We start from the raw sequence: 26019 nt of genomic DNA on the forward strand, positions 1-26019 counted from the left end.
TGGTGGAGAAATTAAAATTTCCCATTAATACTCTTGGCAGCAACGCACATATTCATCTCTACTCCGCCTCAAGGTTTTACCGATGGGCCCAGAGCACTAAACCAAAAGAAAACCCGGATCGACCACTACCTTTTGATAAGCATGGGCACGCGTAGTGGCTAAGCCTCCTCCCCGTCTCTTCTCTTACTTCCTTGCTCTCTCTCATCCTAGCTGTTCCTGGGGGGGCTATACACTCGTTTTGCTCTTTGCTACTGGGTTCTGCGTTGCCGGACCAACCTTCGATGATCTTCTTGTCTTTGAGGTCCCTTTCTTCCTCCTTCTTAATACTCCCATACAGCCCGAGACCGTCTTATCGCTACCATGAACGGGCACTATGGGCAGGCACCCCACGGCTACGCCGGTCACGAGGAGACGGAAGAGATGGTTGAATTGAATGCCGCTTCTCCGGGATACCGCAACCTGAGCCACAATAACAGCAGCAGTACCTTTGACTTCCAATTCAACGATGGGGCCTCTCCGGGTATCGCCTCTCCGCGGCCGGTGATGCCTTACCGTCCCGGTCATATGGCCCGGGACGATCACGACTCTCCATATAGCTCTCCTCAACCGGGTTGGTTGCAACCAACGCCTCGCTCTTCGGTTGGACCCGATTCATTCTCATATGGTGCGACACCGTATGATTCTCGGTCCGCTTCCCCGACTCTGGTAAGCTAGAAAGCCTTTCATACCATCTTGTCATCGTTTGAACCCCCCCCCCAAGGACTCGTCTAACTGTGTCATGAAATCCGCAGGTTGGGCAAAGCCACCAATCTCTAACAAATCTGGTGGATTCACCTCCTTCTCCGGGTCTCGCCAAGGAGTGGGTGAAATCGGGGTCAGTTGCGCGCATCAATGATCGCGACGATGCCGAAATCTGGAAGGGCTGGAAACGCTATCTCTTTGCCCTGACTCCATTCCTCACCTTGGCCAACACTGGTGTTTACTTGTTCTACTTGGGTCTGCGCATATATTGTATTATATCGGCACAAAATCTCGCCGGGGTCAGCTATGCCGGTGCTTGGGTCTTCGTCGCAATTGAGGTCGCCGTGGCGATCCCATCTCTTCTGCACAACTGCTGGACTATGATGGCGCTGAAGAAGCGAGGCAGGCCCCGGCTGCGTTTGACCGGAAACGACTGCCCTACTGTTGATGTCTTTATCACTTGCTGCGGGGAGAACGACGAAGTTGTTCTTGATACCGCCCGTGGTGCGCTCGACCAAGACTACCCGGTGGACCGTTTCCGTGTCATCATTCTGGACGATGGCAAGTCGTCTACTTTGGAAGAGTCTGTGAACCAGATGTCTGTGAACCACCCCAACTTCTTCTACATGGCGCGCGAGAAGATTCCCGGCAAACCTCACCATTTCAAGGCTGGTAATCTCAACTACGGTCTCGACGCGGTGCACTCTTTGCCTGGTGGCGCCGGCCAGTTCATGGCTGCCCTGGACGCCGATATGGTAAGTTCTGGTTCATAATAAATCCCCTGCATGGAAACTTTGCAGCAATTTGACGTATCTATTCCATGCTAATTTCCTGCAGATCCCCGAGCAAGAATGGCTGCGTGCGATCCTTCCCCACCTCTTGGTGGACCCCAAGATGGCCCTTGCATGCCCTCCGCAACTCTTCTACAACACCCCTGACTCCGACCCCCTGGCACAGAGCCTGGACTTCTTCGTGCATGTGATCGAGCCTATTAAGGATGCTATGAAAGTGGCTTGGTGTACCGGTTCCGGCTACGTCGTCCGCCGTGAGGCTCTTGATGAAATTGGCAACTTCCCTCTCGGTTCTCTCGCCGAGGATGTCGCGACTTCGACTCTGATGCTCGGAAAGGGCTGGAAGACGGCCTACGTCCACGAGCCTCTGCAGTTTGGTACTGTTCCCGATGATTTCGGTAGTCACTTGAAACAGCGTACCCGATGGGCCATTGGTACCGTCGACACTGCATTCAAGCTCAAGTTCTGTCTATGGGGGAGATGCCGTTCGGAAGATGACCTTTGCGCAGCGTTTCTCTGGTTTTTTGTACGCGACCCTTAGTCTGTACACCCTGCTTCTCACGGCCTCCCTGTTCGCCATCCCCATTATTCTTCTCTGGGGTAAGCAGCTCGTGGCCTATGCAACCACGCAGCAGCTGCACTGGTTGATCTGGGCATGCTTTGCGACCACTATCATCAACCGTCTTTGTGAATTCGCTCTCTTCATCCCAGCCGGCTATCACACTGGTCAGCGTGGCTCCCGCTACCAGCTGTGGATGTCACCTTATATCGCGCTCTGCATCATTCGCTCTTTCATGCTCCCCAGTTGGCTTGGAGGTCAAACCCAAGCCTTCAAGCCCACTGGCTCCCTTAGCTCCGCCCTGAATGAGCGTGACCCCAAGCAACGCAAGAATATCTTCGTCCGCCTGCGCGTCATCCTGTTCAACTACATGGCCTTTTTTCACCTTGCCTTCGTCTACGTGACCCTCGTCGCTGTGGTGATCTCGACCTACCGCTGCTTCGCGATCCAATCTAGCTTCAAGGGCATCGTTGTCTGTCTGATCACCCACGCCTTCTGGCCTCCTCTCACATTCCTCTTCCTCTGCACCTCCCTGTGGACCCCTGTCTCCTACGCCATCGATCCTCCATCTGTCCCTGACCGCGAGGACCTGCTGAAGCGGGACCCAAAGACCGGAGTCGCCCACCCAACTAAGAAGAGCAAAAAGATTGCCTTCGGAGGACAGGCGGCGTGGTTCGAGTTGGAATACACGGTCGCCACTGCGGTCACGATTCTGATCTTTGTTTACTCTTTCTTCTTCTAGTATTACATCCATGTACATTATGCATAATGAGTTCATACGGCTTGGACGCCCTTGAAAGGGCTTGGTTTCGGCAACCTCATGATTCCACTTATGGAGAATATTTGGAGTAAAATTTTGAATATCAAATGATCTGTTCCTTGCATTACACATTACTCTCAAGTCGATTATTTGGTCTTTTGCTTCTTCTTGCTAGGTCCTTCGTCAATCCCGAACGCCTTCTTCCAGGTTCCGTCGAGGACTTCACTATCATCTCCGTGTAGGCCAATGCTGTATGCATTTTTCATAGCATCCATGCAAAATGTGCGTCTCTCGTCAAAGTCAAACATGGGCTTCGGATACGTCTGCTCTTCACCTTGCTCTTTCATCTTTTTCTTGGACTCGACACTTCCATCCCCAGTGACTCTGCAGCCCCATTTCCGTTGATCGGCAATAGGTGCCTTCCATGGCTCATAGATATACTTCTTATCAAACTTTGCGAGCTCCGGACAATACTTTCTCACAAAGTCTCCCTGGGGATCCCACTTCTTGCCGAACGAAATAGGCGAGTAGCAGCGATAGTATTGGTTGTAGAAAGCTGTGCATGACAGCCACATCCAGTTTCCAATGTTGCAGGCCGTTTCATCTAGGTATCGTTAACACCAGAATAACACACGATGATGGGAGTACTCACGATCAATCAGCCATTCCTCGAAAACTTCAGCACCTCGCTCCCAGCTTATGTAGCATCCGCCTCGCGTCAGGAAGCAGGCGACACTGTGTCGTCCCAAGTGATGAATCCATCCTTCCCGCTTTAATTGTCGCATCAAGGCGTCGATCCACGGGAATCCAGTTCGGCCTTCTCGCCAACGATGGAACCATTCCTCGGCCTCAGGTGAATCCACATGATATGGTTGAGCACTCGGCCCTTCTTTCTCCATTTCCTCGGGAGTCTTGGACTGCAAATGCCAATTGATGAATCGGACCAGACTGTTGCCATATGTCCGCTGATACTCGTATCCCAAAGCTGCTTGCGCAGCAAAGTACATCTCCCGGAAAAGAAGCTGACCAGGGAGGTTCACCGGGATCGGTGCATTCTGCTTCTTCTCGTTCTTCCGTTTGCTGAAAACATCCTGAACATCCCAGAAGAACTTCCGCACAGACAGCGATCCAAAGTGCAGATGTGGCGACAGTAAAGTCGTCGACTGGGGCTCAAAAGCAGCCGGTGAGGTATTCGGCTTCTCAAATGTACCAACATACTCTTCATCCTCAATATAGCCGGCCAAAATCTTCAAAGCAACCGACTCTCCACCTTGATGCGGACCCTCCACTTGATCCTCCCCGATCCCAATCTCCTCTAGTGTCGGAACCCCGAAGTCCCCCTTCGGACCCATAATCCGACTGTACTGCCTATCCTCCCGAACCCGATACCCAGCATTCAGATCTCCCTCGACCTCGACTCCCTCAAACTCAACCCCACTCAAATCCATCTTCTTCTCATCCCAGGGATCTGGCACACTCTTCGGCGCCTCAACAGGTCTATCAGGCTTGCCCCCATTGATCTTATCAATCGCCCTCTCAACCTGACTCATACTCACAAGCGGTTTGCCCTGGTTATTCCTGACTAGCGCATCTGGATCAAAGAGCGTCCGACCGACTTTAACAATGACCTCAATTCCCTCCTTTTCCGCCAACTTCATGACCCCCTCATCTCTATCCCGCGCATACGCATCCGTATCTTGTTCAAAGACGAGATGCGTAATCCCCCACGCTTTCCACAATTTCGGAAGGACAGTCGTTGGCGCTTCGCGCACGACCCATAATTTTTGCTTGGGATTCAGAGCGGTGTAGGATTTCGATAGGTCTTTTTGGCTTTCAAGGAGGAAACGCCAGCGATTCGGGCCTACACGAGAATGGTAGACATAGTGCGGGTCCCAGGTCCAGATTGGGATGAAGATGGAGGGTTTGAGGGAGAGTGCGCTTGTTAAGGCTGGGGAGTCATGGAGTCGAAGATCGGTCCGATGCCAGTATAGAACTACTGGCTTGGTTGCTTTAGGTTTCATTGTTGGAGATTGATCCTGAGGCGGAGTACAATCTTGGAGCTTGAAAAGCAAGGTGAGATTTTGTTGCGGGAAAGAGGTGAAGTGAATTAGGAAAAAATCACTGTTCGCTTTCAAGATCGCGATCGCGATCGCGATCGATGTTAGCTCCTTGCGGATCGAGATCGAAGAGTGCATGACGTCAATCGTGATAGCTACTGCCGGATACAATCGTTCATGATTGTTTCCGTGGAATTGCTTGTTTAGCTGCCGAACCTTATTTTGGCACTTTGGTTCGATCGTAGATCTAGTCTGAGATTCGTTGGACATGGCCAACGTGAACTATCTTCTAGGCCGCGTCAATTATATTTAATTCGCTTTACAGGTCGAACCCTCCCCGGAGCGAGAGCACCCCGCAGGACACGGATACGTTGAATCATATTGCCAAAGGAACAATGGGTCGGTTTCATTGACGAGCAAATTGCCCATCAGTCGAGCGGTATTGGGCAAGTCAAATGAAGCCTGGAAGACATCAATCGAAGGGATTCGAATCTGACCCCAGCCTTTTTCGATGAGTCGATCAATGGACGTGCCGTAAATATATTCACGAAACCCCGCCCATCGAATGCCAGACGCACACTGTCCGTAGAAAATGATCATCAGTCAAAGAACTCTCTAGCCTGAAAGCTCACCATCGAATTGGGACACGAGGCCTACCATCGGACAGCTCTCCGCGTTGGTATAGAGGGACAGGTCACTGAACGCAGCCTGGGCCTCAGACGCAGTCAAATTGAACCGGCCGTTCGGGTCAGTCAGAATCGCGGTACAGTTCTTGATAGCGGCCATTTCTCCTATGGAATAGTAATCAGCTTCGGCGCTCTCACGCAGCCAGACTTCGGCACCCGCTAACCATGCAGTGTCGGATTGCCTGTGAGACTATTCTCATTGGCACCCATACAGACGAGATCACCAAGTCCATCGGTATTGGTGTGGTTCACAATCACGGTACCAAAAGCCGCAAAAGGGCAAGGTGACCCGGTGACAACTTGTAACGCAGCGTTGGCTTGGCGCATCCAGTGTACTCTCGTTGAGAATGGTATGCTATTCAGCGACATTTTTGGATCGGAGAGGACAAATGCCATACCGACCGAGGCATAGCTAAGCAAAATGCCTGCAAGGTGCATTTCGTAGGATTCAGAGAGTGCAATTGAATTAAGCGCAGGAAGTTGGGCAAGTCGGGGGTTTGGAGGGCGGGGGGCGTGGCTGGGGAAAGGCGGGGATAATTTGAGAGATCAATTTTGGTCCAAGAGCATTCTTGACCCTGGCTAAGTATGCCTTTATCCAGGTCGGCCGTCCGCAGCGCATCATGTTTCGAGATAAGGCAATCGTCACTTGGTGAAGAAGCCTCGGCCGAACACGGCCGGAGGTGGCCGATGCGGAGCCCCAATGCGGTGGCAGATGCAGAAACATTGGATGACTTTGTTCAGGTACAATGAGATCACTGATAGAAGGGTCCAGGTGCCAATATTTATTAAGTCGAAGATGGGGTGAGAATTGATCATCACATTCGATATGATCTGCTCCATGTTCAAGTTCAAAGCATACATTCAGCTTTCAAGGCTCCCAAATTAACAGCACTGTGGTTGCATATTTGGTGTATTTTGCACCAATGCAGTCACATACGCCCCAACCGAGAATCAAAAGAATGTAAGCTGTGAGAAAATAGGTCCAGTGTTAGGGCATCTGCTAAGTTCTTATCTCAGAATTCACCGGTAGAAGATAAAGAGAGAAAAAAGCCTCAAGAAAAAAAAATTGGTGCGTTGAAGTCTGAAATGTCTCGGCATAAAACTCTTCGCAGTACACGAGGAACTTCGCAAGTGCTGCGGAGTTGGTCCACGGGGCAGGGATGTTCGAAAAAGCCTAACCTTTTCACTTATTCGATGCACGAACGATCTCATCCCATACTGTTGTATTGTCATCGGTATCTCCACCCGTTTTCGAGACGGAAATTGATCACTCTTTAGGATACCCCCTACGAGGGTCAACGATAAAAAGTGGAATCTGGCTTGCAGATCTTTCAGATTGAGAGAGCTATCACGCTACTTATGACAAAACATGAATCTAAATAGGGCACATGCGCAGATGGTTCAAAGCAGTCGAAACGGGCAATTTGGAAAAATTTTCTTCTTCAGGTGAGTAGAGAGTAGTGGAGTAATCGCAAATTTGTCAAATAGTACCAATCGATACCCCTCAAAGCCTGGACTAAAGCTTGAAACACGTGCGAAAAGATTCTTTGGTCTCTTCCCCAATTTAAGCCGTAGCCGAGACATGTAGATCTCCGTTGAGGCATTGCCGCCAAATGCCGAGGACCCGTGCAGAGCAGAACAATAATACCGGGTATCACTTTGCCTGGTTTTATTACTGCTTGTTTGGAGGGTGGCCGATGGTTCCTTAACGATACGAATCGGTGTATCAAAGGATACTCTCCCGTACAGTGTTGGCAAGTTACTACAGAACCAACCATTGGATTTTGATTGACGAAACCTCTGTCAAGGTGATGTTGCCCTGGACTCAACCATCTTGCAAATCAACAATTATGTTAAGGCTCACCAGAGGACAGACCTTTCTATCATAGCGAGATTCACGTCTTCCCGGGGTCTTTCGGGGCTCATGGTAAATCTTCAATGTTCTATTTCCATGTTGTGCGGGTTTAATGAAAGATCTAGCCACTCTCGTCCGAAATTGCTCGGGTGGGGTCATGTATTGTATGTGATCGTATCTACACCTTCACGAAGAAGTATACGCCATACATAATCTCGCAACTCCCGAGGCCAGTTTGGGGTTATCGAATATCTAATTTTAAGGCCAAGTGCATGGGCGGCCTTCACCTGCTGACAAAGGTTGGAGAGCTGATCTTTCGAAAGCCCATTGTGATCAATTTGCCCCAGAGCTGCGTGGAAGCTAGCAGACGCATAGTAACTGTTTTGATTGCTGTAATCGAAGTTTTGAGGCGGGTTTTCCGCGGAAAAAGAAGAAAGCTCCAACAGGGGAGCATCGTAGAAAACGTCCCTGAAGGTGCTTCGCTCTAAGATGCGCGGGAATGGCACCTTGCCGGTAGCAACGATCGTGAGAGGGCCTTGCACTACCGCTGACCCATTAAAATATGTGAGAAAGCCAGCTTCTCGAAGAGGTTCAAGGTGCGGGAGAAGTAAAGACCACGCACGCTCCGGGTCAGCTTCGAAGTTCAGCAGGAGCACAAGGGACTGTGAAGGGTCTTTATCGAAAACTCCAACAAGCTCATCTTCGAGTCCTTTGGGGGCAAATCGCGCAGATTTCACCTCGGCGTTGTGTTCTCGGATTATCTTCAACAGAGGATCAATGTAGAGACCACGAAGGGTGATGGCTCGTGACAGCATCTCAGGATTGGGCCCAATCAAGAGTTCATTTCCAGCAGGAAAAAGGTTCATTTCAATGCTCAGGCAGCCTGAATCAAGCGCGGACTTTAATGAGATGCGGCGGCCACGGGCATTGTGCGAGTGACAAGTCAGAGGATGTTTGTCAAGTGTCGTCCACTGTGAGAAGGCTGAGATCTCATTTTCGAGAATTTCAAAGCTCTGGAGCGCAGCTCCTGGATTCTCCCGAAAGAAAGCATCGTCGGCTTGTTGGGCCAAGTAAAGAAGCTTGTAGATACCACTAATTCGACCAAGGAGTTAGTTCTCTTCAGAAGGGGACCTTTGCAAGTGCAGGGAACGAGAAAGAACAATCCTTACATGAAAATTAACAAGGCCCAGCAACAGCACCGTGCTGCTCGGCTGAATAGCTCTCGACGTGTGACCAGACATCTTTGACAGTCTCTGGCGCCGATAGGAACAAGACCCGATGTATTTCCCTCGAGTCTTGTCCCGGGCGGTAGAAGCTCCCACGAATTCGAGCCCAAACCGTGTAATGACATGATGGCTCTTCGTAAATTGGAAGATCAAGCGGCGTCACGGGCGTTAAGGACCATACCCCTTGGGATGCACGTCTCAGGGAGTATATCCCCTATCCCCTATGAAATACTCAATCATCGTGAGCTTGGGGGATTCCAATTCCTATTTTGACGCAGACAAAGCAATAGACAGAGTTCCAAGGCTTACGAGTACTATTGACGTGCGGAATATGTCTGCCTAGGCCCTTGAAAGCAGGGCGGTACTCCGATCGTAGTGGCGTCCAGCCAGTGTCCGCCAATATTGGTTGTGACGCACGCTAATACGTGGACGATGCAAAGATCGGCAGGTGTGTCCCATGTGGAGCCAAGGTCTGCTAAGCTCAAGTCTTCCGGAGACTTTGACCAGCAGGACCAATCCAGAGCCGCCAGTGACATGCTCTCGTTTTCGTGTAGAGTCGGCGCCAAGCAATGGTGGAGAAAACAGCCGGTAATGTTGCATACAGTGAGGAGATGGTAAGAAACTGGTTCCTGTAGTGCTCAAATACAAGAAAAAAAGAGGATTGGTAGGGGTACGAACAGCATACAATTAATTACGATGCAAACAGTGATGAATCACAAGCACGGCATCTTATTGCCGGAGAACCCCTACCGAAACGCTTCACTCATCGATGGTGTCAGTGACAGGTCTCAAGGACAATACTTGCCTAAGCCGGGTATGTCCAGTGATCTGTCGATTCTAGAATCGGCCTTGGAGAGAGCATTGGCGGGGCCGCCCGTGAATAATACGTGACACTTGACAATCGAAGAAAGAAGATGAGAGTATCGTCCAAGGAGTCGGAAGGGTTCATTCAACAAGAGGCCTCTACTTGACACCTCTAAGCTCGTAAAATACATCGATAATGTTTCACGTTTTGTTCATAAAAATCGCCGTAGAATGCAAGGCTTTCCCGACCGATTAATCTTAGCTTCTGGCCAGTGTAGATGACCTCGTTGTCTTATACTAAATACCTGATAAACGTCAAATCTCCATATCTTTTTTAGACTTGCTCAATGGACCACCTAGTAAGCCCAACGTTTCAACTTCCACCATCCCTTAGTCACTTTGAGGTTTCCAAGACCGAACGAAGTTTTGCAAAGCAGACATTCAAAGAGAGCCATCAGCACACGGTTCAGCACGTACAGATAGAGGCCAAGTACGACAGCACCCATTGTAAACCAGGTCCAAGGTCGAGTGCCAAGCCACATCAACGTCTCCGCATCAGCTTGATGCCAAGAGGCACTTTCCAGATCCATGATGAAGGGATGTAATTCAGTTGCGTTTACGACACCAATCGTTGGTGAAGGAATAGATGACTGCTGTAGCAGGTAATCTTTGGCAACCAAAGTCAAGAACATTGGCCCTGAAGCTATCATGATAGCACAGTAGGGTTGCCATCGAGCCCACGCGCGAGTGATAGAATTGTAAGCGGGCAGTTTAGCAATGGCGGCCGCATAGACAGGATGTCTAGCAGTTGTGATCATGAAATCATTCGTGACGCCGGTCGGTTTCGTCGACTTAAAGAGAGCGTATTCATGATCAGATTCGAGTCTGTCGATAGGAACGCTTCTGTTGCACCATGTATCCATGTCGAGATAGATTCCGCCGTAGTGGTATAGAATAAAGTAGCGGAGGGAGTCTGCTCGCTGTATAGGGAAGGCATAATTGTCCCAGACATCGACGAACCAGGGATAGTTGTCGGAGAGAAAATCGCGAGTTGATGCATCGGTCCACAACTAATCTCATGAGTTCTACCGTCAGAACAAAGAAATACTCCCCGATTTTCGGGATATTCCAAGTTAATGAGAAGACTCACCTTGTACTCAAAGTCTCCGTAAGCCTCCTTGCAACTCTTCTGTGATTCGACCCATTTGTCCGGGATCACATCTGTAGCAGCAGTCTGATGGAGAATTCGGGGAATGCGCTTTGTTCCATTCACTTCATGCAAATCACTCAACCCGTCTGTTCCCTGAAGACTGACCCGAGGCTTGAAAAGCTCTTCATTCCTCTGCAAAAGAGTGATAAGAGGTTCCAGGGTATGGATGAGCAGGACAACAATTAGGACATCGAGAAGGAGGAGCAGGATAGTCGATTTTCGAAGCCGTTTTATGCGCAAACATGTTCTCTGTCGCTCCCACCAGGGCCCGACAGAACAACCAAGGCGCTCTTCATCGTGTTGTGAGTTGAAATGCTTGTCATCGTCGTCCTGGGAAACCAAGCGGTAGGAATGTGGCTGTATATCGATCATCGTGGTAAAGGAGCTAGTTCCCATCAATATATTACAATGAATGTGAGATTGTGGGATGAAATGGACTTTTCATTCCCCGGTCGCGTGAGGCACATTGTGCGCCTTGCGCGTCTTTAAGCTACGGACCCTGAAAGGCGAGGATGCGTGTATCGCTGCCAATCAAGGCGCCCATTGGGGGTTCCATCCACAAGAAACACAGTATCCATGTTTCCGGCCCAGTCTATAGATCTGACCATACGAGCCTAACTTACTTAGCTGTGGACGCGTAATCATGCCGGCTCAACCGGTACACGGGTCTTTGAGCCCTTTTTCCCGAATCGAACATCTCTCTCCCTTTGAACCATGGGACGTGCATTAACCTGCCCTGTAGCTGTTCCGCGCTGGATATGCGTCGTAACTCCATCATATGACAATATAGCTGTTGGCGGCTCGTAATTGTTCTCGGCACACGTGTTCTCCTTCTCCAGACATTCACCGGATAACCTTGAAGAACTGGTACAGCTTCGTTGCCGGACTTGTGAGCATATCCAAGATACGGTTTGTTACACGTATTGCAAATACCGTAAATGGAAGTTGGACCCTTCATGTAACACCAAACTCCCTTCTGGAACGCCAAGAGAACTGAAAGCTTGATCTGAGCTTCCATCCACGATTTGCACTCTCCACTCCTGGTTACGCATGCACTTCTATCGTGAATAAGACTCGCTGTCGAGAGTGGATCCTGCTAATTTCCGGTGGCAGACGAGAGACGCGTGAATGTATGCGGGCCTCTTGCTACCGGTCCGGAAAACTATTGAAGGCGACTGATGTGGGTTTTTGTTCATGGGGTTGAATCCCTGTGGGTTTGAATCCCTGGATTTACCGCCTTGATTCTGCCAAATTTTCTGTCGGAAGTCTGAATTCTTCTATTCAAGAACCCGCCCGGCCTGTTAATATCTCATCTTGGCGCGGGCACGCTGATAAGGCACTCGCTGAGCATATAAGAGGCATAAGAGTGTCGAGAAAGTCAGGGTAATCGCGTGGTCTGGTGCGCGTTGGAAATCGAGGTGGGTGGTAAGGGCGGTGAGCCAGGCGGTCACAAGTGATAATTCAACTCATACAAACCCACTGTAGGCAGCAGTATTGAAGGTGCTGGAAAGTCAGCCCGGGGCTACTTTTAGCTTCGATCGGATATCTCCGCCTTTCTTATGCTTTGTCAACGTCTTCCTGGCTTTTAAGGCGAAGATGACATGAAAAGATCGGGCGCCATATTGATACTCCATGAGAAGCAGGCCGCCACACTTATTCCGTTGAACTCGATAAGTATTTGCTGCAGAATCTGAGTGAACAAAAAATAGGCGGTCCTCGGGCTTACAATTGAGTCTTTATGTCCATTGAATTGGTAAGTCATAAATTTCTTCAAATCATGGTATGGGCCATATTGCCGAATTTCAAAAGAAGCTACATTGCGTAAAAAATGTACCAGCCTTTCAAGCCATCTCGACATGAGTAGCAGTCTGCTTCTCCAAGACCCGCTCTTCCAGACGGCGTTCTGCGCCCGCGAACCCATTGCGTGGGAGTGCCTTCTCCACCCTGACCGGATCAAAGATCGATTTCGAGCGAATAAAGATCTCATCAATCTCCTCGAGAGTGCGGCCCTTAGTCTCAGGGTAGAAGGTGTAAAATGCCACGAATGCCACAAAGCTGATGCAGGCATAAAGAATGTAGTACCTGTAGCCGATATTGGCGATGGCGGTTGGGGAAGCTTCAGCAATGAGGAAGTTGAACAACCAGTTCGTGCAGGCGCCCAGAGCAGCGACCTTGTGACGGATGGACAAAGGGGCAATTTCTCCGGCATACATGAAGGGCAGCAGGAAAAGACCCACGGGGAAAAAGAACATGGCCACGAAGTAGAAGAAAACAGCAGCCTCGCCCGCCGCTTTATTCGTGAGGTCGGACATGAGGCCGGCCAACGCAGTCTGTGCGACACACATACCTGCTGCACCGGCCATCAAAAGCTTGCGCCGCCCAATCTTATCAATCAAGATGACAGCGAGTCCAGCGCAGAGGAATTGCCAGATCTGGATACAGCCCGAGAAGATGCGGGCCTCAATGGCACTGTAACCGAGATGGTCCTCAAAGATCTGAGTAGAGTAGACTGCAGGTGGTTAGCTTCATGAAGAAAATAGCACTCAGATAGCCTGAAGAGCAGCTTACAGGTGACAATATTAACACCTGTCATTTGAGCAAGGAGAGCGACAAAGACAGCGAGACATGCACGGTGGAAAAGTCGCTCGGGACCCATCGTGAACAAAGAGTTTGAGTTTTGCTTCTCCTCTTGGTATGTGTCGCAAATAACGTCTAGCTCGGCGTTGATAACCTCAGAATCTTGTGGCATGTCTTCCAAAGCGCTGAGAACCTGGCGGGCTTCCTCTGGGCGGTCACGTTTGACGAGCCATCTGGGCGACTCTGGTAGGAACATGATCAAACAGACGACGATGAGGGCAAAGAATGCTTGGAAGGCGATGGGGAATCGGAAGTTGACCTGGCTATCCTTGACAAAGTAGAGGCCAAATTCAATCCAAGTGGCCAGTACAATGCCGCCGATAGCGAAAAATCCTTGGAGGAGCACCATTCGTCCACGAGTGGCGGCGCTCGCACACTCTGATACGTACATTGGGGCGGTACCGGTAAACGCACCAACACCAAGACCTATATAGACCAGATCCATTCAGCCTGAGTTCTTCGGATCCAGAATTGCATAGAGCTTACCGGTAATAATTCGCGCCACGATAAGCTGGGGCAGGCTGAAGGGCGTAGCTTGTAAAACAACACCAACAACGACGAAGATGCCAGCGGTGAAAAGCATGCGTCTTCGACCAAGGACATCACCAATGAAAGCACATGAAAGAGCGCCAATCGCGCATCCGATCTCGTAAATCGCAACAACAGTCCCTATACACAGTGTGTCAGCGTCACTACCGCAAATGAGAGGGAGTGGTTCTCACCTTCAATCTTTGATTCCTTCATTTGAGGAAATACACTAAGAAATGTGGGCAGAGTTACCAAACCATTCATTACAGCTTGGTCGTATCCTGTTGTGCCATGTTAGCTCAGAGCTGAAGAGAGACATGCGAATCTTGCATACCCTGTAGCATGAAAGCGGTGGCCGCCACCAAACTGACGACGACGCTCAACCGCGAGCCTCTCAAACCAAAGTAAACCATCTCGTTCAGATTCTGCTAGCTATGACCCGAGATGAGAGTTAGGGGAACGAAAGGAGAAGATCCTGGGGGAGCAAGAGTAGGTAGCTAATAAATACCCAGGGCTTTCATTATTCTCGGGATACTTCCACCTCTTTCCCCGCGCCGGGGCCCCAGATGGACCCGCTTTTTCTTCGAAATTCTCTCGCATCAGGTGCGACTTGATCTCCTAGTTCGGTCAGGCCACATACTCAAGGCTGAAAGTGAGATATCACCGAGGCTTTAATGCGGATGAGACAGTAAGCAAGTTGTGTTATTGGGTGGCAAGGCCGACAGCCACGAGTGGGGGTTCCATCTTTCTGTGGACAAGCTACACGGCAATTCGTTAGCGTTGGTCTTAGCAGAGCTTCTTTCAGGCCAAGCAAGACAAACTCTAACACTAATCTGCGCCACCAGAATCTAACGAGAAAGACTCGGAATTCCAAATGCCCGTTGCAAGCGTCTATGAACCTGAAAGTGGTGTTGCAATACAGGATAAACAGCCAAGATCTGAGGTTTCGAGGTAACATAGGGCTCGAGCGCGTGTCCTGGAATGAAGATAAACTTGAATTGGGCTCTGTTGATCTCCGCATTCGTAGACTATGCGATGATGTTACGGGCGACCTGAACCCCGGACCCCGGCCGTGCCACCCCCACTGTGCTCGGGAGTTGGCCGAGCGTGTGGAAACCCCGCCGAAATATCGGGGATTTTGTCGGGACCAGCTAGGCTTCGTCTGACGGCAAGATGATTAGCCACTTATTCCGAACAGCTTCACTCTGATGTCCTTTTATGATATTGCTGGATAAACATCTTGAAACAAAATTATTACTGCCGCTTTCATTGGGGCTCAAAAACATTAATGCCACCACCATTGATTGGTTATAAGGGAGAGTACCCAATGCAACGACTAGACAACCAAAGGAGGCGGGGTGTGCCAGACTCTCGGCACATCACCCACTTCTTGAGGCGGCATTGGTCAGCTTGTGACCGATCGCCTCCGCCAGCGTTTCCGATTGCACCGGTCATATTAATCCCGGGCACGTAAGTCGTGTCATTGCAAGGAACGAGACGTCGAGATCAAGACCCGTAGTGCCATCATACGGAAATGGTGCGGTGTAGTAATAGGTCGGCTTTTGGCCTTTGTGAGCGACAATCACAGCCTGGAGAACCGGCTGGACACGAATCATTTGTAGTCGGCACGGGCCGGAGAGATCGATGTTTGGAATATCCCGAGGCCTCCAGTGGACCAAGGCAGAGATTCATTGAGATACAGATTCGTCGTGTTCACAATCCAATTGGTGTTAGTGATTGCGTCAGCCGCAGGTCCGAAGATATTGGCGCCGCAGTCCTAGCAACCGAGTGAGGGCAGGCCCAAATTCGCTGAAACAGTGGATATAGTAGAGTAATGGGTAAAACAGGTGTGGTCGCGGATTACAACAAGTTGTTCGGGGATTGCGCCCCCGATAAGGATGGAGAACACGCGATTTGGTTCAGCGTACGTCCTGATCTCGTCGAAGGTGAGAAGGATTATGGTATTATTCCAGAAATATGTGTTGCTCATCAGTCCTGTTAGTGAAACTACTCATCCAATTTGCAGCGTAAGCAAGGCTGGTATCATGGCCGTCGTTTGTCATGTTCGGGGTCAAAAGGTTCACTGAGGTAGGTTTTGAGCCTTGAGACCATCCTCAAAGCTTGAGAAACTCTTGATCGATTTCAGCGCTGTGGCATTGTTGGTGAGACAGACGAATTGAATCAACGGGTCGTGCTTTCGACCATATGCCAGGTCATGATGCTTGTTTGTGAGACTGTCGCCCTCAAGTCCAGCCGAAGGGACGTCCTCCTGGTGTTCGGCCCAAGAATCACTTTCATGTTCAAAAGGTCCACACCACGGTCAACATATTCCTGGGTATCTGATAGGCATCATCTTAGATGTGGTTAGCCGACCTTACCCTTTGATCACGCCCCAGGGAGATTGTTTACAATTATCCATGCCATAACTGTCGCCCGAAGCATCGGCATAGAAATTAGGCTCGCTGATATGGCTGGTAACAAAGTAGTTGTCCGCCAACCACTTCGAATCGGTGTTATTGGCAGCATCGGCGTAGTCCTACTGTGTGGTGAGCACCGAGCGCTGATTGGCAGGGCGTTTGAGGGCAAGTTGCGATATTTTCCAGCCAAATCTGATAATATGACCGCAAAAAAGGCCTGGGACATACCAGGCCACATCCTGAGGTGCTACATTGCTCTGAGAAATGCCAAAGCCGTCGGTCACGATGAGGAGGTCGTTGACAGAGTGCAAAATGCGGATAGAATGAGAAACGAGGCGATTACGAGCGGTGACGCCATAGGCAAAACGTGAAAGGCGACAACGGGAGCAAGTCGCTCACGTTAGGCTCATGCATCTGTGGCCCGTTAATCGTCATCAAGTTGTAGATGTTGATCGCATGAGGACACCAACCTCGAGATCGAGCCTCGCGCGAGTACGCAACCAGATATTCCCAGCTATTGCTTGCCTCGGGACGGTGTAACAGGATACAAGGGCTGCCAGTATTACAGGCGGGACGCCTCACGCAACCGACGCGGCTAAAAGGTTAAACGAGCTATAGACCACATGGGCGCCAGACGAAATGAATCATCACTTCTAAATAAGGAATTTTGCATGGGTAGTGACCGTGAACCTTGGACAAGTGTGATCGCTAGTACCGGCAAGGTGTTCGAAATATATGCACCCAACAAGCTTCGAGAACGCGCCGTTCGGTTCTGTATGTGCCTCGGTCTGGTTGACCTTTGGAACACCACCGAAAGAATGTCCTTCAAAGATCCGGCCTAGCAGATAAGTTTCGCATCCCGGAGCTTCAACACAGGCGACAAACTGTTGTAGAGCCATCATTCATTATCCATCTTCGGCCTCCGCTTCTCAGGCATCCTCTTATGAAGATAGTCCACCTTCAATAAGATAAGACTATGCTTTGTTTGCTGATTATCAATGTGCACAATCTCACCCTCACTCTCTCCCTTTCGTGATTGGATACGGAAATAGGTTGTTGCTTATCTTCACCTTGCTGTCAATAATGACACCCCCCTAAGTCAAATGTAGATTAGCCTCTCTTTCCCTCATTTTTCTTGGGATCGTGTTCTCACGAAGCTCAACTTTCTGCTCCGCTAACTGCATCCTTCTCTAATCCTCACTTCAAGCGCGAATAAATTCTTCGTTTTATAGACCAGCCCGGAGAACTGAGCCCAGATAAGATGTCTGTAATTGAAAAGGGGAGTGCCATCTTACGGCTCCAAAACGTGTCATGCAGTTTCTGCATGCAAGGTTTTCAGCTTGTAGGTCAACTCCATGAAATTCATAGCTTTTACGATGATGAACAGACTGTGAAAGAATGGGATCTATGCGACCTAAACACCTAATTAACCACCTTAAGTGATAGTATAGCAGGCGGCTGCCCAAGAGAGATCGGGCCGCTATCGAAATATGATCAGTCGTTGGATAACCTCCGCGCTACTCGCTACTAGTTGCCTCATTCTGGAGACTGTTTTATGTCGCCTGGAACTTATACAGACCTTTGGGCCTGGTTCAATCCTTCATGTCGGGGAATTGAAGATGCTTTGGCCCTGAGAACATGTGGAAGGATTAGAAGAACGAGTAATCTCTTTAAAGTTGGAATTGGAGGTGGCGATTTCGTCAATACAAGGGTAGGTTCCTGCATTTTTCCTGTAGCGGTAGTCCTTTCTTGGGAGATAACTTTTCTGTTCAAACAGTTCAGTCACCGATCGTGAGGCCCTCCTCTCCTTGGACACTACCCGAAGCAGAAGAGCGCCCAAAAATCTCCTCGTGCCGGACCTAAGAAGAGAAGGGAGCGAGAGGTCCTCCAAGCCTAGCATTGTGACACTTTTTTGGCAAAGAAGCCCCTGGGAAACAGAATGGAGTGGCATATGAGGAGGTTGATAAAGCCTATACGATCAATATTTGAACCAACATCCCAACGACTTGGATGACTTTTTCACGCATTTTCTCTTCGAAGCTGTATCAGCTGATCAAACTTTGATCATGTCACGCTTATTCCAGCTCCTTCAGGCCAGGCAAGATGTATGTTACGCCACTCGGCAGCAAGATGCAGTATCGATGAGCCTCTGGGATTTTGCTCTCGCCGATCAATTCGATGAGATTGTGACATACATCCCCAAAGATGCTCAACGGGCGAGTGAAAAGACCATCACCCGAATATGTGAACTGACCAAAGCCCGGCTGTTCAACGAGTGCGCAGGATCGATAGTCACTCACGCCTCAGGCTTGTCAACAAGCATGCTCCGGCGTAGTACACCATCGCCGGCACAACAGCTCAGTCATAGTAACATCTCTTACGTCCATCGGACTGTTCAGGATTTCCTCTCACTGTCCCATATTTGATCGCGAATTTTGAAGCCCACAACAGGATCAGATTTTGAGCCGCGTACATCGCTGCTCGCCTCTATTATTCTTCAATTCAAGTGGCCGCTAGATGAGTTTCATGCCAACCGACAGATAGATGACTGGTGGCCCAACATACTGCTGGCATTTACTCATGCACGACTGTCCCCGAATCATCAGCAGTCGCAGCTGGTGATGATCCCTGAGCTGAACCAAGTTCTGTGTCAGCATTGGGTGCCCCGCGAGTCAATTGAAGATGATCATTGGGCAAGAAGTCTTTTCTCATCGTACAAGAAGCGAAAAAATCTCAAACTTCGTGATCCATTTCTCTCGCTCTCTGCCAAGTTCGGCCTCACATCCCTGGTACATCAACGTGTACGGAATGATCTTATGCCTATTGAGTTGTACAATGCCATTCAATTGATAGCAGACCACATGACAATGCTAGTGGTATACCCCTTCTCAGTCATTGTATCGAGATGCTCGCTATTCGGCGGCAAACTGTGTACCCTTTATCCAGTCCAGAGATGATTAGTGAAATTCTCATCAGTGGCTCTGATCTGAATCAGCCCTACCAAGATCTGAATGGAAAGTTTCAGACGCCCTGGTTGGTTGCTCTGGATTATCTATGAGAGGCAGATCGCCGCCAATGGATTGGGTACTACGACACCAGTGTAAATGGCACTTCTCGTCTGGCGGAAATTATATCGCTGTTCATGCAACACGGCGCCGACCTCAATGGGTTACTTGTTGAGACCAAGTTCGATCCTTCAGCTACTGCCCTGGAGATAATCACTGCCGTATGCCGGAAATATGCTTCTCCGGAATTCGGCCGACTTCACAACATATTGATGGACAACGGGGCCCGGGAACGAGAAGGACATGATTTCATGTATCATAGTGTATGGTAAATAGTATGTCACTGATCTCATCATGGGATAGAGACGCTATGTGTGATCATTATTCCTTCTCAATATGGGCGAGAGACGACATAATCATAGGAAGGATTGAAGAGACAGATTGTTGATGAGCTCGGATACCTCAAGGCGACGAGATCGGAGACACGTACTACCGCACTACGGCCCTTGACTATCGACGAACAACTTATGTCAACTGGCAGCAGAAATTTTCTTCAAGTATTGAGTCCACGATGGATTGGTGAAAGTGTACTTTTTGTTGCTGCGGTGCAAGCTGTTCCAAACTAAACTGCGATACATAATAACTGATGTTTCATGCCATCGAACTTCGTTTACCATGGAGGTCATTCTGAAGAAATAACGCAAGGGCCAATTTGAGAAACAAATAAGTGTATGGGCACTACCAGACCTCAGAGTACTAAATCCATTTTTCATACGGTCATTTTGAACGCTTGATCGAATGTTCACTTCTGCATATGGAGACGTGAATGAAGATAAGATTATACAAGCAGCTCAATAAATAGTGAGTCGTACGCTACTCACGATACGAGGCACTAGACCCCTTGAAGAGAATAGTATTTGCGGAGCAAGCCGAGCATCGGACCCACCCGTCAACGTGGATAGGCGGGGTCGGAACTAAGCTCAGAAAAATTTGCCAGGGTCCCGATTATGACTCTTCTCCTTCCGATGCCCCAGCCTTAAAAGACGGTCATCTTCACAAGAAGACGAAGGAAATAAAAATATGGCTTCGGATATGTCAATCAACGACACCCCGCTGGAGAGGCGGGGTCAGCTGCGCATTTTCCTCATCATGATCGCCCTCTCTGTAAGACCGCCCACCGGCCTGACATTCGATTGAAAGGATACTAACCCTAATCTAGTTGTCCATGTTCGTCGCAGCTCTAGATCAGACAATTATGGCCACGGCGATCCCTACTATCGCGGCTAAGTTGCACTCTGCGGCGGGTTACACATGGATTGGAGGTGCTTATCTACTTGCTAATGCGGCTGGCGCGTGTATCTGGGCGAAGCTTTCGGATATTTGGGGTCGCAAGCTAATTCTGCTTATTGCGGTTGCGTGGTTCTTTGTTAGCTCCATCATTTGTGCGGTGGCAGTCAATATGCAGATGTTGATTGCTGGACGAGCGCTGCAGGGTATTGGTGGTGGTGGTATTCTGCAGCTTGTCACCATTGTTATCTCTGATTTGTTCAGTGTCAGGTATGTTCAGAATTCAACGGGTCTGTGGGTATTGCTAATATGTGAACAGACATCGGAGCTTGTATCTTGGCTTGATGGAATTCATGTGGGCTCTCGCCGGTGGTACAGGTCCGCTGCTTGGTGGTGCATTCTCCCAGTATGTCTCTTGGAGATGGACCTACTGGATTAATTTGCCAGTGTCAGGCATTGCCTTCCTTCTTCTCTTCTTCCTTCTGGATGTGCACAATCCAAAAACGAAGGTTATGGACGGTATCCGGGCTATCGACTGGTTCGGCAGTCTGTCCGTCCTGGGCTTGACTTTGATGCTGCTTCTCGGACTCGATTTTGGTGGAGAGACATTCGCGTGGAGCTCACCGACTGTCATCTGCCTGATTATCTTCGGGTCGCTCTGCTCTCTGCTGTTCATTTATAGCGAGAAGCGACTTGCGAAGTACCCGCTGATGCCGATGAATATCTTCGCCAGTCTTTCCAACATTGCCGCTCTTGCTGTGGCCTTTGCTCATGGCTTTGTACGTTTTCCTTAGTTTCAATTCACAGCTAGAGCTAACCATATACTAGGTTTTTATTGCAGGGGAATATTATATCCCGCTCTACCTCCAATCCGTCAAAGAAGCTTCACCCTTGCGATCGGGAGTCTTGATCCTCCCCCTCTCCATCGCAGAGGCAGTCTCCGGCATCGCCACCGGAGCAATTATTCACAAGACAGGCCGCTACCTGGAACTCATTTGGATAGGCATGGCCCTCATGGTCATCGGAAATGGTTTATATATCCACCTGGATGCATCCTCTTCTGTTGGTGAAATCGTTGGCTACCAACTCATCAGCGGTGTTGGTGCCGGATTTCTCTTCCAGACACCCATCATCGCACTTCAGGCTATGGTGTCCCAGGAGGATACCGCAGCAGCAACCGCTACTCTCGGCTTCATCCGAAATATCGCTATCGCCTCATCAATTGTCATTGGCGGCGTAGTTTTCCAGAACAGCATGGGCAAGATGGAACCCAGTCTGTTGGCTACGGGCATGTCTGAAAGCCTGGCAGAGAAACTGACGGGAGACTCTGCGGCTGCGAACATTGAGTACATCAAAGATATCAAGAATCCGGTGCAGCTGCTTGCTGTTAAGCATGCCTTTGCGTGGAGCATGCGGAATATGTGGATTCTGAATACTTGCATGGCGGCGGTGGGCCTTATCTGTTCTGGCTTCATTTTGAAGACGCGATTGAACAAAGAGCATGTTGAGACTGTTACTGGGTTGAAGAGTGAGAAGGCGCCTCTTGGTGAGGATTTGGAGCTACATGCTGTGCAAAATCTCCCTGCCACTGTATAGATCCAGGGTTGGATTGACGAAAATTGTACATAGATTCCGCGTTCATTGGTCTATATATATGCTGCTCGGTTTGATATTCACATCCAGTTTCACATGTATACATTGGGTAAAAAATGTTGTAGAGTGACTGAAAATGCCGCTAGAAGTGAGGGCACATAAAGACGGTAAATCGAAGGTAGGAAAATAACGGTGGAATCTGCGGAGACAGAAAGAAACAAGTAAGACTAAACGGGAAGTGGTGTCTAGTCTGAGGAGCATCCCTCACCAACAGTGCAAATTATGGGAAGATCGGCGACACTGTTGCCAACCCAGAGTTTGACACCCTCGCCATTGACAGGTGCCTTCCAGTCTTGAGCCACGACATCCCAGACACTCAGATCTTTGCGAGTGACAGTGAGAGTAAGAAGTTCGCTTTGACCGGGTGCCAGCTCTTTCGTCTTCTCAAACTGGCGCAACTGTAGCTCAGGGGTGTCGAAACCCAAGCTAGAGGGTAGCTCAACGTACAATTGGGCAACGGCCTTACCCTGACGAGATCCTGTGTTCGTGACCTGGACCTTGACCGAATACGCGATATCGAAAAGAGCGGGGTTTCCGCCTTGTCCACCGCCTGCGCGTACTTGAGGCTTGGGTGTTGTGGAGTAGCCGTCAGGGTAGGCATATTTGCTGGAGGCGGTAATGGACTCAGGGTGATCCAGGTAAGGATAGAGATAGCGCCAGATGCGGGTGAAGCTGGTAGATGACCAGGCGACCTCAGAAGCAGCAGGGATTGTGTCGCTATACACCGGAGTAGCTCCCTTGGAAGGTGCAGCTGGAGGATAGGCGGTATCGAGTGAATTTACCTCAGTAATTGTCGGGCTGGAGATGTTGAAAGTTGTATACGACAGTCCATGCCCGAAGGGATACCGCGGAGTAATATTGGCTTTTATGAAGTGGCGGTAGTCCATATACAGTCCCTCGGTGAAAGTGTCTTGGATTTGGCCAAATGGCTGGTTGATAATGCCGACACTATCCGGGTAGTCAGATTCGCTTTTCGGGATGGTGTAAGGCATGTGGCCACTAGGGCTGTAGTCGCCGAATAGGACATCGGTCAGAGAGTTACCGGCTTCCTGGCCGGGGAGGTGTGCCACAAGAACAGCCTTGACAGCCTCGAGATCAATCCACTCTTCCATGATCACGGGCCCGACGGTGTGGTAAATGACGACCACACTGGAGAACTTCTCCGCGGCAGCCTTGACGAGGTCATCGCCACCGCGCCAGGCGTAGAGGCCAGCTTCGGTGCGGTCGCCGGGGTTGCCTTCGACTGTAATATAGTTCTCGCCAGAGTCGGCGTTAATAAACACAACAGCAATATCGCGAGAATTCGCAGTTATACCGGATGGAAACGAGTCCGTGATATAGAACTCAGCGTTCTTTGTGATATTGGAGATAGCCTCCTGGGGAGTAATGAGATAAGGCAGCCTCGCAGTTCCGCTACCCCATCCCATGGTCAGAACACCCTTATCACATCCTTGGTCACTGCATGAATTGATACCATCAGGATTGCCACCTGCATCGGTGCCAAAAATCTTGATTGAGTCATTACGGCGCAGAGGAAGGATGTTATCTTCGTTCTTCAACAAAGTGATCGCCTCGCGGGCAATAGCACGCGCAGTGATGTTGTGGTTGCCCTGGACGTCAACAAATTGGTTGACAACACCACTGGGAGAGAAAAGGGCACCGGGATAGAGTGGCCCAGTCTCGTCGAGAGTATTGGTCGAGAAATTGGGTAGAGGGTAGTCTTCATCCTGACCCATCTTGTACCACGTCGCCACGATTCGAGTAACCTACAGGACTGATTAGCGCATTCGGAGTGTTCCATTTGGTTTGACACATACCATGTCATTGAGTCGGCCAACCGGAACACTGCCATTTAGAATTGACCGAGACAACTCGGAGCCCCAGTAGCTATCACCAAAGAGGGGAACCGCGCCATCACCGGGCATAGCCATATCGAGACCGGCGAGCGCGGATGCCACACCAGCGTAATGACCGAGCCAATCGGTCATCACAAATCCCTGGAAACCAAGTTCGTCCTTGAGGATTCCGTTTAGGAGCTTGCTGTTCTGGCTTGCCGCCGAGCTGTTGACCTGAAGCAAGTTAGCAACCTGCACACCCCAGTCGCAAGGTGAATCCCACTCACATCATTGTATGAAGTCATTAAAGATCCGACACCGGCCCGAACGCCTTCAGCAAAAGGCCACAAGTAAAGTTCATGCAGGGTGCGATCATCAATATTGGATGAATAGCCCTTGGTAATGATACTGCTCATGCGATACATCTCCTGCTCGTAACCGATGAAGTGCTTGATTGTCGCAATCACGCCTGTACTTTGCATACCCTTGATCGTGTACGCTCCTCCAATCGCTTGTAAAGTAGGATCCGCGCCGAATCCCTCCCAGCCACGTCCTCCTCGAGGCTTTCGCCCAAGAGGACCAACTGCAGGGCCCAGTTGCACATTGATACCCTTACCCCGGGATTCCTCACCCAGAGCTCTTCCCCGCGCATACATGAGATTCTTGTTGAACGTCGCACCGACCGTGACACCGGGAGGGAATGCTGTGTTATGGTCTGAATTCCGGATCCCCAAGGGGGAATCTTGTAAACAGAGGTTCGGGATACGGAACCGCGGGGCACTGCCTGTTTGACCGACACAGGGTCCCATATAAAAGCCCGTTCCAGTGGTCAGGTTGACCTTCTCGGCGAGAGTCATGTTGCCAACGATTTGCTGCGCTTTCTCATAGGCTTCAGCCCAGTCGGAGACCCAGCCGCCATCGGGTGTAGGATAGTAAGGCGGGGAATTGTAGCCCTCTGCCGCACGTATATTTAAGTATGAGGCTTCATGGTCTGCATCTGGCGTGGGAGATGCGACAATTACCTGCGCGATAATCGGCACGAGGGCCAATCGTGTCCAGGGCGCCATACCTAGGGTTCGGGCGTCGGTTGCACGGCCGATCAGATCCAATCACTCGGTCAACCTGTACTACTCGCACAAAGAACGAAGAACGAGGCTGTACAGGTTGGCTTACGAATGTCGGGAGTTTAGGGCTCGGGTGTCATTTTGAAAGGAGAGGAGTCAGGGCGTCCACATGCCATCCCAGTATGCCAAGCACTCCCTGTGTCGGAGAAACGATCATCGAGATGTGAGCTCGCGTGCATAACCGAGCTTGTAGTCGGCTCAGATCGTTTTCCCATAGGTGGAAACCCAATTCGATCAGGCATTTTCTCCGCTAGTGAGACATTGCGGACTCTTCACGGTTAGGATGAACGTCGATCCCCGCTCCCCGCTCCCCGGAATATCATTACCCTAACTAGCGGGTTTGTCAGGGGTAACAAACAGGCACCTGGGGGAAGATAGTGGAAAAGAGGAGTGGCGTGATGGTTTGTGTCTATACGCGGCCGCACTCATGCCATTTGTTACTCCATGTGGCAGAAAAGCCGTTGTGTTCGCGAGAGAGCCCACGCGTGGTTGTGCCGAGCATGTCGATGTTTGATTTCTGATTTTACAACTGACTAGTACATGAGGACCTATTGAATGGAGGCCGAAAATGACCGCCTACTACTCTATGACACCACTTTGAACCTGGGAACCAATAATCAAGTCATTTGCGGTTTTGCGGTTTCGCGGTTTTGCGCGGTTTTTGGCGCATTCTACTGCCGGCCACACGCGCTCACCCAATTTGTGGGTATGGGAACATTGGGAATCAGATAACTTCGCTGAAAAGATAATTTCGAATACATTATCCGTGTTTTTGTGGAAGAAAGGCTGTTTATAGTATATGATGGTTCATGAACCTGGCGCTTGATTGTTCAGAATTAGTTGT

At 49.9% G+C, this 26019-nt stretch overlaps 8 protein-coding genes across 8 annotated transcripts; 3 read left to right on the forward strand and 5 right to left on the reverse strand.

The window, feature by feature from the left end:
* Positions 1 to 360: 360 nt before the first annotated feature.
* N7477_009498 (glycosyltransferase family 2 protein) lies at positions 361 to 2833 on the forward strand (the record flags this gene model as incomplete). The annotated part of the gene is made up of 4 exons (XM_056971159.1): positions 361 to 705; positions 792 to 1496; positions 1579 to 1966; positions 2013 to 2833. The coding sequence occupies 4 exons, from the start codon at positions 361 to 363 to the stop codon at positions 2831 to 2833; spliced, it is 2259 nt and encodes a 752-aa protein (XP_056818138.1).
* Positions 2834 to 2997: 164 nt separating this feature from the next.
* On the reverse strand, positions 2998 to 6032 carry N7477_009499 (uncharacterized protein; the record flags this gene model as incomplete). The annotated part of the gene is made up of 5 exons (XM_056971160.1): positions 2998 to 3455; positions 3504 to 5066; positions 5241 to 5487; positions 5566 to 5753; positions 5807 to 6032. The coding sequence occupies 5 exons, from the start codon at positions 6030 to 6032 to the stop codon at positions 2998 to 3000; spliced, it is 2682 nt and encodes an 893-aa protein (XP_056818139.1).
* Positions 6033 to 7604: 1572 nt separating this feature from the next.
* Positions 7605 to 8690, reverse strand: N7477_009500 (uncharacterized protein; the record flags this gene model as incomplete). The annotated part of the gene is made up of 2 exons (XM_056971161.1): positions 7605 to 8528; positions 8619 to 8690. The coding sequence occupies 2 exons, from the start codon at positions 8688 to 8690 to the stop codon at positions 7605 to 7607; spliced, it is 996 nt and encodes a 331-aa protein (XP_056818140.1).
* Positions 8691 to 9835: 1145 nt separating this feature from the next.
* On the reverse strand, positions 9836 to 11061 carry N7477_009501 (glycosyltransferase family 32 protein; the record flags this gene model as incomplete). The annotated part of the gene is made up of 2 exons (XM_056971162.1): positions 9836 to 10549; positions 10630 to 11061. 2 exons carry the CDS (start codon positions 11059 to 11061, stop codon positions 9836 to 9838), a joined length of 1146 nt encoding a protein of 381 aa, XP_056818141.1.
* A 1469-nt stretch (positions 11062 to 12530) lies between these two features.
* N7477_009502 (sugar porter family MFS transporter) lies at positions 12531 to 14267 on the reverse strand (the record flags this gene model as incomplete). Its single annotated transcript, XM_056971163.1, has 5 exons — positions 12531 to 13198; positions 13258 to 13752; positions 13813 to 13995; positions 14049 to 14135; positions 14189 to 14267. The coding sequence occupies 5 exons, from the start codon at positions 14265 to 14267 to the stop codon at positions 12531 to 12533; spliced, it is 1512 nt and encodes a 503-aa protein (XP_056818142.1).
* A 2054-nt stretch (positions 14268 to 16321) lies between these two features.
* Positions 16322 to 16642, forward strand: N7477_009503 (uncharacterized protein; the record flags this gene model as incomplete). The annotated part of the gene is made up of 1 exon (XM_056971164.1): positions 16322 to 16642. The coding sequence occupies one exon, from the start codon at positions 16322 to 16324 to the stop codon at positions 16640 to 16642; it is 321 nt and encodes a 106-aa protein (XP_056818143.1).
* A 3714-nt stretch (positions 16643 to 20356) lies between these two features.
* On the forward strand, positions 20357 to 22159 carry N7477_009504 (MDR family MFS transporter; the record flags this gene model as incomplete). Its single annotated transcript, XM_056971165.1, has 4 exons — positions 20357 to 20440; positions 20496 to 20833; positions 20883 to 21342; positions 21392 to 22159. The coding sequence occupies 4 exons, from the start codon at positions 20357 to 20359 to the stop codon at positions 22157 to 22159; spliced, it is 1650 nt and encodes a 549-aa protein (XP_056818144.1).
* A 242-nt stretch (positions 22160 to 22401) lies between these two features.
* Positions 22402 to 25118, reverse strand: N7477_009505 (beta-glucosidase; the record flags this gene model as incomplete). The annotated part of the gene is made up of 3 exons (XM_056971166.1): positions 22402 to 23982; positions 24034 to 24285; positions 24339 to 25118. The coding sequence occupies 3 exons, from the start codon at positions 25116 to 25118 to the stop codon at positions 22402 to 22404; spliced, it is 2613 nt and encodes an 870-aa protein (XP_056818145.1).
* Positions 25119 to 26019: the final 901 nt, after the last annotated feature.

The sequence above is a fragment of the Penicillium maclennaniae genome, assembly GCF_028827695.1.
Source record: "Penicillium maclennaniae strain IBT 15551 chromosome Unknown utg000008l:1.0-3552695.0:1.0-3555053.0, whole genome shotgun sequence".
Lineage (NCBI taxonomy): Eukaryota > Fungi > Ascomycota > Eurotiomycetes > Eurotiales > Aspergillaceae > Penicillium > Penicillium maclennaniae.